The 13,756-nt window shown below is 39.0% G+C and overlaps 1 protein-coding gene across 4 annotated transcripts in view; it reads right to left on the reverse strand.

Moving 5' to 3' along the window:
• Positions 1 to 13,756, reverse strand: part of CWF19L2 (CWF19 like cell cycle control factor 2) — a 73,449-nt gene that overhangs the window by 55,723 nt on the left and 3,970 nt on the right. The window contains exons 1-3 of one of the 4 annotated variants that reach the window (XM_061374453.1): positions 7,055 to 7,079; positions 3,855 to 3,974; positions 1,747 to 1,854 (exon numbers count right to left, since the gene is read on the reverse strand). Coding sequence is in view for 2 of the 4 variants with exons in the window: in XM_061374451.1 (XP_061230435.1) it covers positions 1,747 to 1,854; positions 3,855 to 3,974 (228 nt within the window). In the remaining 2 variants the exon portion in view is untranslated. Of the gene's footprint in view, positions 1 to 1,302; positions 1,375 to 1,746; positions 1,855 to 2,932; positions 3,103 to 3,854; positions 3,975 to 7,054; positions 7,080 to 13,756 lie in introns of those variants that run through there. The other 3 variants (XM_061374451.1, XM_061374452.1, XM_061374454.1) reach the window with 3 other exon arrangements.

Below are 13,756 nucleotides of genomic sequence, written 5' to 3' on the forward strand. Positions count from 1 at the left end.
AGCCTAGATATTCCTACTACCTTTATGCACACAAAACCTGAAGCCTCAAAAGAAAGCAGTGACATACACATACTCTACAAAAATAAGTATTTGGGACAATTCAGTGGATAGTAAAGCAAACAAAATGGCAAGATTGCATCAATTTTGAAATATGTCCTTGCAGAAGACTCTTCATATCTTCAGTAGCGTTCAAATCTGAGTTGTCAATCCAAACAGATGATATATGTCACACTCTCTGTTATTTAAAAATTGTATTAGGCAAACACACCAGAGAGTTTCAGACGTGAAACACAACATTCCACTTCTCACATGTCCTCTGAGAAGGAACTGAAAAATAATCTATCTTCAAGTGATTCAATACTGTCTATGCCCACATGAGTAAGCAACGTGGATAATCAGAAGTGGATGTGCATGGACCTCTTGAGGTCATCTGGCCAAACTCCCCTGCTCAAACAGGGACACCCAGAAGCAGTTGCCCAGCACCATGACCAGACAGCCTGTAAAAATATCCAGGGCTGAAGATTCTACTAGCTCTCCTGGCAATCTGTGCCAGTGCCTGGTCACCCTCACGTTAAAAAACTGTTTCCTGATGTTCAGAAAGAAACTCGTTGAGTTTCTGCCTATTGCCTCTGGTCCTGTCAGGCATCAATGGAAAGAGTCTGGCTGTGACTTCTACATAGGCCTCAGATCTGCAGTTGGGAGGATGGGGAATGGGGTGTCTGTGTCTCTCTCTCTCTCTCATTTTTTTTTAAGTAATTATTCTGGACTAGTCTGAGACTGGTCCTGTGGAGCATCTTGGGTGCACTTTGAGATCGTATCTTCTAATTTAGTTTAATCCAACAGAAAATGGATTTATATGCACCAAGAATTCTTCATAATGGGAGCCAAAATACAAAAAGGAGAAATGACCAGGATATTCTTTTCAAAAGCAAACTCTTTATGCAAAAATAGAAAAGCACAAGGCACACTTTATACAAGAAACGCTTGGATAAAATTGTTTTTGCAGGATAAATTATCGTGACATACAGAAGGATCTGTACTTCATTACTTTATACTTTTCCAAGAAGACAGATATGATTCAGAGATCCTTTTTATTTCTTTCAACAAGTTGCACAAATACAGAATGAGAAAAGGGGACTTTTTTCAGGAGTGGAATTGGACACTAAATTAAAAATCATAATTTCCACACAACTGAGAAAGTCGTGATATGTGACTACATTTATGTCACTAAAATCACAGCACTTCATTTCAGAATGACTCCATTTTCCAGAATAAACACTGCTTACTGGGCACAGGATTTACCTAGGATGATCAAAAGAAGCACTGATTCCATCAATATTGTTGCTAAAAGTTCTAGACCTCTCTTCCTTGTATCTGCTTAAGCATCACAGAAGCAAAAATTTGTTCAAATGTAGAACAGCCACTGAAATTTTGCAGAAAAAACAAAATGCTCATCAAGGTCTTTAAGTGGACCTCTTCAAGGAAACCAAGCTCAGTTGCTAGGGCCTCAAAACATGATGAAAGGCATTGGTGCAAGGCAACTTTAAGTGTAGTTAAATACAAACCAACTATTAGGTAAAGAAGTCATCCAATAAATGAAATGTAACATTACCTAGCTAAACAAAGACATTTGTCTATAAAATATGTTTTGTTCAACAGACTGCAAAACAGCTGTCAAGAAACCTAAGCACGTTTCACATTCAGTCATGCTGGATTTATTTCTGGAGTACTTATCAGACTGCTTACCTGCAGGGAGGGCTCATTCACAACATCTGATTGTTTGTTGACCTTCCAAGCCTTTTCTGTGTTGCATGACTGTGACACATTTGACTCAACCCATTCAACTGAAGAATCCTAAAAACAGGGTTAAATGGAAAGAATAACACCTTAACATATTATTATATGTTGATAAAGTGCAATACTTTACCAAGTATACTGATAATCAATATTGATCCTGATTAGCATTACTAATATAATTCTGCTTATTATTTAGAAATACCGACAAGCTCTGGGGATCCCAACATAAGAAGGACATGGACTTGTTGGAGTGAGCCCAGAGGAGGGCCACAAAGATGATCAGAGGACTGGAACACCTTTGCTGTGGAGACAGGCTGAGAGAGTTGGGCTTGCTCAGCCTGGAGAAGAGAAGGCTCCAGGGAGACCTTAAAGCAGCTTCCAGTGCCTAAAGGGGCCTGGAGAAAGTACCTAAAGAAAGGTGGAGAGAGGCTTTTTATAAGGACAAGGGGAAATGGCTGAAAGAGGGTAGATTCAGATTAGACATAAGGAATTCTTCACTATGAGGGTGGAGAGACTGGAACAGGGTGCCCTGAGAAGTTGTGGTTGCCCCATCCCTGGAAATGTTCAAGACCTGGTGGGACAGGGCTTGGTACAATCTGGCCTAGTGGAAGGTGCCCTTGTCCAAGGCAGGTGGGGTGAAGCTACATGATCTCTAATGTTCCTTCCAACCAAAGCCATTCTATGATAATAAAAACAGAATATTGATATTCCCATAGGAGATTGATCCTTCATGATCAAAACATTCCACCATATATATTACAGTACATAACACTAGCTTATACTGACCTTTTATTAGCATAACACTGCCAAAGTTAAAGCTGTCAGATTAAAAATAAAACCCAAACTAATTGCTTTTATGACATTACAAAAAAAACCCAAAATTTTAAAAATCTAAATTCATTACAAAGTATATTTTACATTAAAATGTAAAATCAGTAACAGTACAATATAAAGCACTGTACATGCTATCTCCTGTTTTCATATCCAACTTCCTACACTTGCAAACTACACTGATATTTCACACTAGAAGCAAATAGGACTCCACTGAACAGTTTCTTTGCTATTCACATGAACCTGTCATGGGAATAGCAGACTTTGGTTTGAAGGTATCAGCCAGTGACAGCCTAGAACTCACTGACGTGATCTGAAGGATTCTGATGACTCCAGTGGGAAATGTGGGACATTTGTGCCTTAGGTTACTTCCCACACTGAAAAGCATAGTTAACCTCTGATACCAGTCCCCAGAAAATAGATTTCATACTGCATGTTCCTTCACTCAATAAGAGAGACTGTCTGCAAAGAGAAAAAAAAAAAAAATAAAATAAATAAAATAAAATTAATAAAATAAAATAAAATAAAATAAAATAAAATAAAATAAAATAAAATAAAATAAAATAAAATAAAATAAAATAAAATAAAATAAAATAAAATGAGATAAAATAAAATAAATAAAATAAATCACAGTGCTGACTTGCACAGAAATACTGGGAGGGTGCTCGACAGAATGCTGCCAGAAAGCAACATCCAGATTTCTAAAAGTCACTGTAGCGTTTTGACGGAATGGCTCTCCATATGAAGGTACCTGCTTACAGATTCAAATGCACAGGTTTTAGCCTTCCTTCAGATCCACATACAACTCCCATGTTGCTGAGTGTTTCCATGGAAAAACGCAGCAGTAACTCATGCTTAAAACTGAAGTCAAGTGCTTGCAGTTTTAGACACCTCGTTCTGCCATTTACCACTGACTACAAGAAACCCACGAATTTTTCCACTCGTACCTTAGAATGAAGATTTTCTTCAATTTCTCTCTGCTAAAAAACTATAAATTCCTTAGATCCTAATGAATGAATAAAGTATTATAAAATTCACAAGCACTTATAACAGCAACTTTTAAATTGATTAAATAGTACATTAAAAAGACAAACTTTACCACAATTTTTCCCAAAAGAAAATGGTAAGAATAAGGAGTAATTTTACTAACCATGTGTGCCCACAGAGGCTAAAATGCCACAGGTTTTAAAAACGTTGTTTGAAGCATTTTAAAGTGTCTTACTTACCGAAGAACTATCGAGTACGTCATCCTTCTTTTCAGATTTTTGTTTCTTATTTTTTTTCTTTTCTTTCTTAGTTTTTTTTGAATGCTTATCCTTTTTCTTCTTTTTCTGCACAGAATGTTCCTACAAGTAAATATTTGTAAATAAGTTAACCACCCAGATGAAAGAAAATCAGCTTGCCCGGAGAAACTGTGGCTGATCCACCCTGGAAGTGTTCAAGGCCAGGTTGGCCGTGGCTTGGAGAAGTGTCCCTGCCCATTGCAGGGGGTTGGAACTAGATGACCTTTAAGATTTCCTCCAACCCAAACCATTCATCCTAAACAAGGGTGACATGAAGACAGCAAATTTCTGTTCTTCATTCTGAGATGTCTTCTGTTCTTACAACCCTGTGAACTGCATATGGTACGATAGAGTGAACTTCTGATTTTCTCATTGAAAAAAATTCTCCAGGCAATTACTCCACTGCAAAGCACAGTTCACTACCTGTTAATCTGAGAAGTTAGCAAACCTGCCTTAGTGCACATTCACCTTTGAAAGTACCTCAGCCAGTGCAAAACATGGAACTTCTGTATAAATACTCTCAAGGACTATGCAAGTATAAAAGAATTAGCATTTGGGGCTGCAGAATGTTCTTTCCTTTCTGAAAAGAACATTATGAAGCTAATGACCAGAAATACTTTTGCTACTACTTCTGAAAAAAATAATACTCGCTGCAGAGAGTTTCAGTTCCTGAAAAGGATTTTTATAAACCACATAAATAACAAACTTTACAGTCTCTGAAGCCCCCTCAATTACTTTCAGCAGAAACATGACTTTCTCAAGTAACTTTAATGCTTTAATATAACTTGCCATTAGAAAACTCTTTATCCCACAGTGCAATAATCACATCTGATTAAACAGGAGAAAAGTTACTTTTTATTACTACAATCCTAATTTTGTGTGAGGAGTCTTGCAAGATTGATCTTAGTTTTGATTTTTGTTTGTGGTGCTGTTTGTGGGGTTTTGAATAACTAAAGTCAGAGCAAGAACTAAAGGTACAGTTTGTTTTTCACCCTCAAAGTCCAAATTTTACCAGAAAGTGTGCTCACTCATAAGCCAAGAGATCAGATGCAATTTTAAAAAGACCAATATTTAAAACAAGCAAACAAAATCTGAGGAGATTAGGCAACCAGTTGAAGTCTTTCCTCCTGGTCAGCTATTACCTGTCTGCAATAGACTCTAGATGCAAGCCTGTGCACAGCACAAGACAGTTGCCTCCCTGCCACAGGCCAGTTTTCTCTTTTTGACACAGCCAAGAAGGAAATCTGCAGCTTTTATATCAATAGAAAGCAAGGCTTCCAGGAAGATGACCAGTACACTCTAAGGGTTCAATGAACAGCAATACATACTAAAAAATAAGTTAAAAAAAGAAAAAAAAAAAAACAACAAAACATCTATGCCCAAACAAAGCAGCTACTTAAACCCTCATCATCTACTTTCTTAGAAGCCTCGGGTGATAAACTAATGCACTGAAATGCAAGCAAGGCTGCTACCCAAATGTCTTCATTTTAAAAGAAGGGACTTTGAAGGGAATACACACCAAAAAAACACCCAAAAGTTTTAGTTCAAAAAAAGAGGCCAAGACACGGACTTCCATCTCTAGAATGAAGCTGAGAGTCTACAAGGGTGAACACTAAAGTTTAACATTCAAAAGGCAGGGATTAAGAAAGACTGATTTAAGAGCACATTGGGACATTTATTCCAATATCAGAACAGTTTTCCAGTTTATAAATAAACAAAACAACAAAAGAGTAAGCAGGACCTTAATTCAGTGAGTGAAATAGTAGTTGAGCATAACATAGGGTCACCAAAACCACACAGGACTCCAAAAAATACAGGTGTTTCCTGCTACCTCCCCATGATCCAGAGAGCTCACTGGCTAACTCTGGCCACCCTAACACATCTATCCATCTGGGACAACAAAGTTCATGTGGAAATCACTGACTGATATCCTCTGTTCTAGTCGGTACAATTGACAATGGCCCTTCTGTCTTAAAAAATACATTCTTGTGACTAAAATTAGGTAACTGAGCATGAAACATTCATGTGCAAGTGAAAGGTCACAACCCTCACAAAATACCTACAAGCCACACATACACAAAACCTAAGCCTGTAACTGCACAGAGATGAAAGAGTGGAGATAAAGGGAACTTGAATATAGCTCTAGATGGGAAAACGCAATGAAAACAGTCTCCAAAAACGTTTGCTCCGCAAGTAAATGCAAAGCACACTGCCAAGAGTTACACAGGGTAAAGGGCAGGCTTTCACTGCATACTGCAATGCTCCATTTCACTTCTGGTTGAGAAAGACTTGCAGCTGGATCAAACAGCTCCCTTCCAGCCCTTTAGCAGTTCTTGGGTATATACATCTACTAACACTTTAAATAAAGACCAAACTCAGCTTGTCTACAACTGATTTGCTCTTTGCCTGCCTAGGAAGATCTAGGCTTTTATCCTTCTCTATAATAACAGGATATTTTTTTTTTAATTACTATTTCCTTCCTGTTACTGAAGTTACAAACATATATTGCAGAAAATGAAATTAACATTATAAATAAGGTAGAAAAGGAGATTTTATACCTTTTATTAGATCTAAGGATACACAAAATAGGCAAGTATTTAGGTAATTGAGATACATGATCCTAATAAAAGAGGTGTATCATCATTTTGGCTGAAGTATACAAACACATATGCAGAACACAGAATGATCAGAAATCATCATCAAACTGCAGCCTATTGTCTCCTGAATAGCAAATGAAACAGGACTGGGAAAGATGAATCTGTAGTGGCAATACCACCAGGCTGTTAATGACAGACACAAAAGCATTAGGTTAAAATTTATTTCTTCTTAGACAAAAATACAAAGTATAAAAGACTCCTAACAATATCTGTATGCAAAATTAAACAAAAAAAAAGCTGCCTAGAGATTTTAAAAGGTGAAAGAAGCTGTATTTTCATCTAAATTATCACTTATACATGAGACTAGAAAGTTATCAGCGATACTGATCCTTCCTATCTTTAAAACCTATCTAGCTCCCTCTACCATCAAATTGCAATATTCATTTGTTATTGTAGTGAATACTTTTCCCTCACACACACACACACAGTTATTTCAAGGGGGGGAAGGGAGGAAAATCTGTACACATTACTAGCTTCAAACCTTACCTTTCTATTCTATTTGTCTTTTATGATACAGGGCTTGCTAGCATCTTACGCTGAAAAGGAAGAAAAACTACTTAAGTTCCCTGTCAGATTTACTGGTTTATGCTATGAAGGCCAACTCTCATAGTTTCACATCTCTCAACCCATAGGAGCTTAACAATTTAATTCACATTAAGGCTCATTAACACTTTATGATACCACAAAAATATCCAACAAACTGCTCAATGGCTACCTGCCACTGAAGGCCCGGGCTCCGTTCCCATAGCTCTCCTCTCCACACTCCCCCTCCTGCGTTCCCACCACCTCGCCTGCACCAGCCTGTCCCTGTACTCCAGCCTCAGGGGAAGCCACTTCAAGGACCACCCTGACACCGTGAATCATAGAATCATAGAATAGTTAGGGTTGGAAAGGACCTTAAGACCATCTAGTTCCAACCCCCCTGCCAGGGGCAGGGACACCTCACACTAAACCATATCACCCAAGGCTCTGTCCAACCTGGCCTTGAACACTGCCAGGGATGGAGCATTCACAACCTCCCTGGACAACCTATTCCAGTGCCTCACTACCCTAACAGGAAAGAATTTCCTCCTTATATCCAATCTAAACTTCTCCTGTTTAAGTTTTAACCCATTACCCCTTGTCCTATCACTACAGTCCTTAATGAACAGTCCCTCCCCAGCATCCCTATAGGCCCCCTTCAGATACTGGGAAGCTGCTATGAGGTCTCCACGCAGCCTTCTCTTCTCCAGCCTGAACAGCCCCAACTTTCTCAGCCTGTCTTTCATACAGGAGGTGCTCCAGTCCCCTGATCATTCTCGTGGCCCTCATCTGGACTTGTTCCAACAGTTCCCTGTCCTTTTCATGTTGAGGACACCAGAACTGCACACACCAACAATAGGGTGCAGCCTCCTGCAGATCAAGCTTTTAAGCTACCCCTCTGGCAAGGTCATCAAGGCTGCCAGTTTAAACACAAGGATCAAGGGAGAAAATGTGCACTTCAGGGAGGAAAAAGCATGGGGAAAAAAACTCATTTTGGCAACAGCTTACTGCTAGACAAGTTCAAAAGATCTAACACCTGATGTCAGTCAGACATCGACAGAAGGCACACAAAATTTAAACAATTAGCTTTTCTTTCTAATTTCCCATGCTGTCATACAATCCATTCTACTCATTTACCAGTTCAGCTACCAGAAAGGTTGCTGTGGCCTGTATTACCCTCCCAGCTTCCATCACCCCAAAGCTTAGGGCCAGGAGCCCTGGCTATATGAGTGCTTACCTTCAGAATACCTTAGCATACTCTCCCTTCCAGTTCTGATGCTCTTATACCAGTTCTCTCAGTAACACACTTACTTTTGTGAATGCTTAGACTGTTTTTCTACCCTCAATATGCCCATTATTGTTACATCTATGAAGGAGGATAGGAATGGCAATACAAGTAAGGGCTTAGCTTCCACCTGAATCACAACAGAGTGCTGCCTGTACCTGCACCTCCTCCAGACACAGCTGTGCCACCACTGTCATTTCCACCTGCCAAAAGGCACAGAACACAGGACACTGAAATGATCACCGCTTAAATTACTTAAGCTTCTTGTGACGAATAACCATTACAGAACAGTCAGACAAGAGCAGACTGCAGGAGATGTCAGCCTTCTGTCAGAAACATCTGGAAGGCAGTAATTGTTTCTGCTGGTATGCCTGCAGACGCAACAGATAAATAGATACACTGTGATAGCTACTACTGCTAGGAAACTGTTGATAGATACTTCACATTAATGTAGGATGTCTCCATTCCTGTGGCAGAGGAAACTGTAGTGGAAGGACTCACAGAAGATAACAGTGAAGACATGTCTTCATCACTCACCTTCTAAAATTACCTATCTGTTAAACCAAACGCGTTGCTTACAAAAATGCACACAGAGGTGTTCTGTCAGAAGTCTGAAAAACTGCAGTATTCACTTCTCAGGGCTGTTATTCTCCTAACATCACTCAAAGATATGCGTATAGTAATACTAACATGCGTATTCCCTTTGACAGAGAGAGTCAAGGATGTAACACTTCATAAAGGATTTAAAAGGGAAAGAACAAAAAGGAAGGTGCTTAGTATTACAGCACAGAAGCAATTTCCACAAATACCAGCTCTATAACCTTTACCAGTGATATATTTTGCTATTAATTTCTGTATTTTCCACTGAAAACTGAAGTGTGAAACACTGACAAAGCATTCCATCACCTAGGCAAAACTGATCACTGCATCAACCCAATGGTTAGGCTTTTACAAGGAAACACCTGACAGTACTTCACCAGGAAAACCTGTTGACTTCCACAGCTTGTTTAGAGTTCAAATACAGTGAACTCAGTGATGCTGATACACTCTGATGTTTGGGGGGGTTTATTTTATGTTGTATTTTCAAAGAAAACAAATCAAAACATGTAAACTAACAATAAAGGAAAAGGTCTAAGCCAAAAGCATCAAACAACACGTTCCAAAAAATAATGACTTGAAGATCTCTAATCAATTTTTTTCAGAAACCTAAATAAGTAGAACTAAACACACAGTTTCTTATTTGTGCAATGATCCTGTTTCAAGGTATCATTCCATTTACATTGTTTCAAGAATATATTTTATTCATTTGAAATACTGAGTGAGGTCTTATCTACCTACACTCAGCTTTTGCTTCTTTAAATCAGTATGTACTGCTATCAAGAGAAACTTGCAATCTATCAGTAATCCCTAACAAATAAAGACAGGATCTGCTTCACAAGCAATGGTCAAATCACATCACCCTCAGAGGCCAAAGAGTAAAAAATATCAAGTGAAAAACGAGTGAAAGTGTTGTGAAAACCAACAAGTAACAGAAGAGCAACCCCAATCGAGAAAAATACCATGTCATAGCACAGATGCAAGAATAATTCAAAATTGAATTATTAGGGGTTATTTTTAATTAAAAGCATTCATGTCTAGGAAAAGCACACATCTGTGCCCTTACCAAAACACCCAGCAAATTATTTTCTTGTTCTAAACTTGCAAACTAAAACAGTAGTGTCATGAGCTACTGCACTCATCAAAACAAGACGCTATTTCTAGAGCTTAATAGCAAATTACATATCAACACCTAATTATTTGATTACTAATCATTATCATAAACGTTACCAGCTGCTGGGTTCTACCAGTGCAGTTGGGAGGGCAGACGATATAAATAAAAGAACATGTTCCCAAAATTTAAAAGAGAAATCTCAATAACTGAGTTGGGGGGTATTTTGGTTCTTCAGAAGAAGTGGAAGATCATAACTGGTAAAAAACATGACTAACAAATAAAACAAAAACAAGCAACTCTGTTCAGCTTGTTTTAAAGGTAAAAGATACTAAAGAAATCTATTTCTATAACTGTTTCAAAATCTACTATAAATTTAATCTCTTGATTATTGTGGGTATGGAATCTGCAACAGTGATCTAATCCGATTCTTCTGTTGGTGACTGGGTAAAAATTACTTCTGAAGAGATAGTGAAGGTTCTCTCAGACTCCTCACTGTCCTACATATCAAAGACACAGATAAAGCGCTCCCTTTTATCTTATGCCCCAAATATACACTCTATAGAACAGAAGACAGACTAATGATTTCCAATATTTTATAATAAAAAGGTCCCTTAAGGCAATTTCATTGAACATCTCATCTTTCCAGAAACACAAGTACGAAAGTCAGTAATTTCTGCAAACTTCTTGGATCATCAGAAGCAAAGACCTATGCAGATTCCAAAGCATCTCTCCCAAAGCAAAAAGCAGGAGTTTCCAAGACTGCAAGCACCAAGTAACCATCTTGACGACGTTAGCCACATATGAGAAGTCCCTGCACACCTCTTTTTTTGCCTTTGCAAGCAAGATGATCAAAAGGCAGAGATAAAGCCTTGCAGTAGTTTTCTCCCAGTTCTGTTAACCACTATAGGCAGGCAGTCTAATCATAATCAAAGTAACCTAATCAAAGCAGAGAAAATGAATACACTTAAGACATTAACCCATTCTCACTTACTGATGTTATCGATAATATACATATTTTAATGAGCAAATTAACATCCTTAGGAGTTCATAAACTTTAGAAATAGTCTATTTTATTCAAATGAGGACTGGTTTTCCTTCCTCAGGAAAAAGTAGGGAAGAAAAACCCCCTACCAATACATTTGCAAGTTTTCTCCTGCATAAGAGTTCAAGCAGAGTACCCTCAAGGCGAGGTTGTTTGCATTTGTTTACTGCTTTCTTCTTTTTCTGAATGCAGGGAGGAAAAGACAGATTTTCATGCCTGCTTGTGTTCAGAACATAAAAAACAAAAATAGAGTTCAAACTTAGCTAAGTACTGACTATTGCTAACTGCGTGATACTTAAACCGGGATATCAATTACTTAAGCTAAATACAGAAGATTTAACCACTTTATCAAATCTGGTTTAAATGGTACTATGTCTGAACTATTAGTACATATTACATATATATCTATACCCTATATATTTATACATACTAAAAATATATATATTCATCTCTAGGCCTACAACATCTTTATGCTTCCATGCTACAAAATTCTAAACTGATTTTGACAGAAGCCTTGGAAATGTTTCTATTTTACACAGTTTTGTTCCTAAAATTCTGTATCAGCCAAAATAGGGAAAAAGGAAACACTATAGCCTCCTTTATCCCCCATGGACTTAAATATTCCGTGTAGTGCTTAATACACTTGCTAACACATTCTAAAACTCTGGTGCAGAAATGGGGGCAGGAGGGAAACTACCAACCTTCAGCATGTCCCTTCCTTACTTCAAATTTCAGTTCCTACTGCAAGGAAAAGAAACAGTTGAAGGACACATACACAATTGAAAAACGGATGACCCAGGGAACTACAGACAAGTCAGTCTCACCTCTGTGCCTGGCAAAATCTTGGAGCAGATTCTCCTGGAAGGCATGCTAAGGCACACGAAACAACAAGGTGCTTGGTGACAGCCAGCATGGCTTCACTAAGGTCACTAAGGTCACTGCCTGACCAATTTGGTGGCCACCTATGATGGAGCTACAGAACTGATGGACAGGGGTAGAGCAGTTGATGTCATCTACCTGGGCTTGTGCAAAGTGTTCAACACTGTCCCACACGACATCCTTGTCTCTAAACTGGAGAGACATCAAGTTGATAGGTGAACCACTCAGTGGGTAAAGAACTGGCTGGATGGCCGCACACAAACAGTTCTGGTCAATGGCTCAATGTCCGGCTGGAGACCAGTAACGAGTGGTGTCCCTCAAGGATTGGTGTTGGGACCGGTCTTGTTTAACATCTTCGTCGCTGACACGGACAGTGGGATTGAGTGTGCCCTCAGCAAGTTTGCTGATGACACCAAGCTGTGTGGTTCGGTTGATACGCTGGAGGGAAGGAATGCCATCCAGAGGGACCTTGACACGCTTGTGAGGTGGGCTGATGCACTGGAATGGGCTGCCCAAGGAAGTTGTGAATGCTCCATCCCTGGCAGTGTTCAAGGCCAGTTTGGACAGAGCCTTGGGTGACATGGTTTAGTGTGAGGTGTACCTGCCCATGGCAGGGGGTTTGGAACTAGATGATCTTAAGGTCCTTTCCATCCCTAACTATTCTATGATTCTATGATGATAAAGACAACAGTTTCACAAGCAATAGTAACAAAAAACAACTGATCATTACTGTGCTTTTCAGTGCTACTCAATGCACCCAAGAGAATCCCTGGAAGTCATGGAATCTGACTTAGCTTTAAATTGCGTAGAAGTAGAAAGATAATACCATGGAAAAGATAATACCATGGAAAAGTAACGCGGAGTTGTAGAGTGCACGCTTCCAGTAAGAAGCTAAAAAGTAATACCGAAGAAGTTGCTCACTGACAGGCTGAGAGAGCTGGGGTGGTACAGCCTGGAGAAGGCTCCAAGGAGACCTCAGAGCAGCCTTCCAGTAACTAAAGCAGACTTACAAGCCGGAGAGGAACTTTTTATAAAAGCAAGTAGGGATAGGACAAGGGGGAATGGCTTTAAATGAGAAGAGTGGAGATTTAGATTAGATATTAGAATTAAGTTATTTCCTGTGAGGGTGCTGAGGCACTGGCACAGGTTTCCCAGAGAAGCTGTGGCTGCCCCACCTCTGGCAGTGTTCAAGGCCAGGTCAGATGGGGCTTTAAGCAACCTGTTCTAATGGAAGGTGGCCCTGCACTTGGCAAGCGGTTGAAACTGGATGCGCTTTAAGGTCCCTTCCAACACAAACCATTATATGCTATAAGGATACAGGGAGAAAGCACCTCTAATGATTAAATCCCATAGAAAACCATGTCACTGCCTCAAGAATCTTTCCAACACTCCACAAAAAAAAAAAAAAAAAGAATGAAAAAAAAAGGACCTGTAAAACCATAGTACCCAGTATTTCACAAATTTTCCTCCATCACACTTCCTTGTATTGAATTTCTCAGTGCTCTGTCATTCTCAGAACTTCACACACTAGTATCCCAACTCAAAAGTGTTTAGTAATATCCAGAGAAGCTGATGAAAGTGGATACAGGGTTAAACCCAAAGTAAGATATCTTTAAAATATGCCCGTATCCTCCAGCAATTTGATCCTCACCAGTTTTTCAAACAGTAAGTTTTAACATATATTTTTTTCTTTTAGCTTATTCTTGTTTGGATAAATGTGAAATGTCAGTATTTGCAACATACTGGACA

Source organism: Neopsephotus bourkii, unplaced genomic scaffold (assembly GCF_033783945.1).
Source record: "Neopsephotus bourkii isolate Nb327-2 ecotype Australia unplaced genomic scaffold, CSIRO-AGI_Nbou_v1 NB_1638, whole genome shotgun sequence".
Lineage (NCBI taxonomy): Eukaryota > Metazoa > Chordata > Aves > Psittaciformes > Psittacidae > Neopsephotus > Neopsephotus bourkii.